We start from the raw sequence: 4,299 nt of genomic DNA, 5'->3' as shown, positions 1-4,299 counted from the left end.
TCTGGCGGTGCCCTGCTCACAGCTCAAGTTGAAGTTACACTAGTTGATAGAATATATATCGTTTGTTCACCCAGTGAATAAAAAACACTTTGTTATTTTTGACACAGCTGTGCCTGTTCTGAGAAACGCAGAGTTTGGAGTTCACAGTGAAAAGTATTGGACAGGTGTGGTCGGAAGGCAGTGAGATTGCCCGTGCAAGAATAAGCATCCATTACACCTGTCATTTCAGTCTTGTAGAGACTATGTGTCTCCAGACCTCAACAACAAATCCCGCTTTCTGTATTTCAGTTTATTCTATATGGCAGAGTTGGTTGCAGACTGAGAGCCCATCAATGGACTTGGAAGCTAAGGATGAGGAGGAAGAGAGTCTGCAAACAGCTTTCAAGAAGCTGAGAGTAGATGCAGCAGGGTAAGTGAGCAACAAAAAAGACCTTGTAATTTGTCCGTTTCTTATTACATATTTGTATTTGTTTTCTATTATTTTCAATCTCAAAACAAATGTAATTTGGTGAAAGGTTCCTTGCTTTCCAAGAGGAGACAATTGCATCGCTTTACATGAAATGCAGTCATTATAACTGTCTACTAGGCAAAGCAGTACTTTATTACTGACTAATTTTGAGACAGTAGCCAACTGAAATTACACAATGGCTGTATGAAAACATGAAATAACTCGTGCAAAGCAGTGAACCCACTCTTAACTGTTGTGGTAGCTGTAGTCACCTTGCGTGATACAGAGCTTGTTTGTCCATTCATGTAAATGCTGGTGTGTTCAGCCACATTATCAGCCTTTACTACATGAAGATTTGCTTGGAAAGCATCTGAAGGACAGCAGAAACACTTCATAATGTGCTGGAGAGCCCAATGTCACTGGAAATAGGCTAAATATAAGCACTGATCATTTCTGATTTCAGGGGATTTTGTAGAGTAAAATGTTTGCAGACATTCTTATAGTAAAAACTTACTCCATAACACACTGAGTGTACTAATAACATGTAGTGTAAACGTCTGCCTTAAAAGTAGGAGTTAATAAAATTATGCAGTTTAACACTTTGTGAGGTAGCTCACTTGAAGTCTTTTGGGAATTCACAGACACAGGAGAAAGCTTTGTATTGATAATTAATGTTACCTTGTGAATTCATCTCCATAGCCATCAATGCTGTGAACTCATGACTTCCTCTGCGTGTTAAAATATATTTTGCTTTGCTACTCATTTCCTCTACTTCAGGAGGTCTTCTGTTAAATGTGGAAAAAAATAGCTGTTCTCTTAACAAGGAACTATGCTTATTAAGCATATCACTTTTGATGTATTACCAATGACAGACCGTGTGGAATTCTGGTTGCTTCCTGATGATATCTTCTTAGGCATAAAAAGATCTTGTTTTGCAGGCATGTGTTCTGAACAGCTTAAGTCTTATGACTAATCCCTTAAGATCAACTTTGGGCAGAGTACTTGGGTTTTTCTGCTGGAATTTCAGCCTCATTTGTTACGATTTCCTATCCCGTGTTCCAAATTACGCATACAGCTATCATGAATACAGATTTGCATGCTGAGGCATTTATGTTTGTTGTCTGGACCTTCAGGGACAGATTTTTTTTTCATTCCATGTTTATCTGGGAAATTTAATGAGAAGTAGATTAGTGCTCTGTCCTTGTCTGTTGTACCTCATCCACTTCTCCACTGACTCTTCCTCAGCCTGCTGCTGTGGGTTCCTGACTTTGCATTTTAGATGAGTAGGAGTCTATCTTTAACAACCATTGTCTGACAAGAACATTTGGAACCTGAGTTTACATTCCTTTAATGTGTCATTTTAGTACAGATAGGGCATGACATCAGCCTCTGGGTGTTTTGGCCTCCTTTCATTTCATCTCACCTATCTTTAGACACTTCACTGAGGTCAATATAGTAAGAGTGGTTAGATAAATCTCTGTAATGTCCTGTTTCTAACCACTAACTAGAGGAAGTCAAGGCTGCAAACTTAAATTTCTTAGCTAAGCATGTAAAGCGAATAGGCTGAATCCTAGACCTCTGAAGCAGTATGTTCAGGCATTACTGTAATGTGGCATTTCCCTTTTTACTCAGATGTATTGCAGCTCTGTCTGTGGGGGACGGGACGATTCTCAGAACACCGACAAGAGCAGCCATGGATGGAGCCAAGCAACAGACTGCCTGCTCAAAGGAAGCGTGGCATGGGTAAAACATACCATTCAGTGCAGCATGCACGTGTTTCTGGTTTGAGACATTTAACGCTTGCATGCTGTTTCCAATGAAAGTTTTTAATTAGTTACTTTAACATATCTTTTCTCTCCTTTCTATTACAAAACTTTACCATAACTGTTTGATATGATGTTTTTTTAAGGAGATTTCATCAAAGACTTTAAAACCAGTATTTCCTCTTCTCTTAGGGTACCTAAAACTTTCTTTTCCACTCATTTTCTCAGAAGTCCTTTTCTTCAAGTCTTATACCTCTGCAATCTCATCTCACCTCTTTTCTTGGGTTATTTTATTTCTGCACTACAGTTCAGTTTGGGATGACAAAGCATCATTTGCTTAACACAGAAGATTTGGGGGGAAGTACCTTTAAATAAGGGCTGTTTATATGTGTCTTTCCTTTGGGGGAGCCCCAGTTTCTTCAGACTCCTCCACTGTTTCTGTCAGAGATTGTAAGCGACCAGTCACCTGATTTTTCTAAGCAGAAAAAAAATCTTCTAAAATGTTTTTAGCCACGTTTTAGAACCTTCTGAGCTATGGTATAGATTCTGGAGTTACCTACTTGCTCACCTGTTAAAACCTGCAGGTGTGTGAGAAAGCCTTCCAGAGGATCGGCAAGAGTCCCACGTCGCAGACGCTCCAAGTCTCCCGTCCTGCATCCTCCCAAGTTTACGTATTGCAATATGAAAGCCAACAACCAGCTGAAACACAAAACCCAGGCAGACACATCAAAGGGTAGTATCAGTTCAGACATTTTTGTTACAGCTGAACACGGTACGAAGGACAGGCACGATTCTCCCTTTGAGGCCAGTGATGACAGAACTGAACCTTTGGAAGCTTTCACCGCCGAAGAGCCTTTGGAGAAGTCAAGAGAGAATTGCCCTACTCTCTCCTCATCCTTTGAAACTAGCTTGCATTCTAGCCAAACCTCAGATTTCCAGTCCTTATCCATGCTTAGCAACGGCAAGCAGTGCCCTTGTACGGACAAGAAATGCCAGTGCAAACAGTGGCGAACCATGGAAGTGTACTCTTTCTCTGGCTTACGGAGCGTCCTCTCGGAATGCGAAAAGGCAGTCCTAGGAGTCCACGCCCAGTCTCTTCAAAATAGATCCCCTTGTGGGACAGCCTCATCAGGTTCTCCTAGATCTTGTTCTGAGCAAGCTCGAGCCTTTGTGGATGATGTGACTATTGAAGATCTTTCGGGATATATGGAATACTACTTATATATTCCCAAGAAAATGTCTCACATGGCAGAAATGATGTACACTTGACTGAAAGCAGTAGAGAATCCTGAATCAGAGTTTGTGATAACGGTTGGGTTAAATGCCTTGTCAGTGCCATGTTTTCACTATTGTGTGTTTGAGCAAATGTTTCTTTGCCTCATACAGTTTAGTTTTCTAATAAAATGAAAAATGGAATATAGTTTCCAAGCTTAGTTCTAAAGAGAATGCACTAAAGTCTTGAATACCTTAACAGAAGCACTCTAGGTCAAATGAACTCTCTTTGTTTTTCAGTTTGTGCTGTGGGTATTCAAGCTCTGTATGCTGTTTTCACTATGTTTTGGGAAGAGAGAAAAAAAAAAAAGCGCCTTGTAGGTTTTTCTTCTGAAATTTTGCAGTGTTTGGAAGGTTCATTCTTAATGTGTCCCGGTACTTAGAGAAATGTTTCATAGCTACAGCTCTATCCTCCTCATCCTGCTCTAGAGAGAAGAATGCGAAGGCATTCAGTATTTTGGGTAGGGTGAATCTCCCTTCCTTGAACACTATCTGGCTCCTTTTTAGTTGGATCAAATTGTAAATGCTTCATCCTCACACATTTGTTGGGAGGTCCAGAATATGCAGGTGTGTGCTTGGACCCTTTCATAATCTAACTAGCTCACTCTTAAGCAGTTCTATTTTTCTGCAGATAAGTGAAGCTCTTAGAAGCAAAAATATATTTTGTTATTTGTGCTTTACAGATGGAATAATTTAGGGGGGAGTGAAGCAGGGTAACAGGTGTTTCTGGGCCATGCTGTCTCAGAAGTGGAGATGGTGGAGCCATATATACAGATTGTTTCAGAGTATGTTTGATACACAAAGCAGTGTGGAAAT

General features: G+C 40.3%; 1 protein-coding gene across 1 annotated transcript; it reads left to right on the top strand.

Annotated features, from left to right (window-relative positions):
• The first annotated feature begins 293 nt into the window (after positions 1-293).
• LOC104155860 (oxidative stress-responsive serine-rich protein 1-like) lies at positions 294-3,480 on the top strand. Its single transcript, XM_009699746.1, has 3 exons — positions 294-409; positions 2,081-2,191; positions 2,796-3,480. Exons 1-3 carry the CDS (start codon positions 333-335, stop codon positions 3,478-3,480), a joined length of 873 nt encoding a protein of 290 aa, XP_009698048.1. The 5' UTR covers positions 294-332.
• The last annotated feature ends 819 nt before the right edge of the window (positions 3,481-4,299 follow it).

This window comes from Cariama cristata, unplaced genomic scaffold (assembly GCF_000690535.1).
Source record: "Cariama cristata isolate BGI_N322 unplaced genomic scaffold, ASM69053v1 scaffold35964, whole genome shotgun sequence".
Classification (NCBI taxonomy): Eukaryota; Metazoa; Chordata; class Aves; order Cariamiformes; family Cariamidae; genus Cariama; species Cariama cristata.
This window is presented reverse-complemented; position numbering and strand designations above follow the sequence as displayed.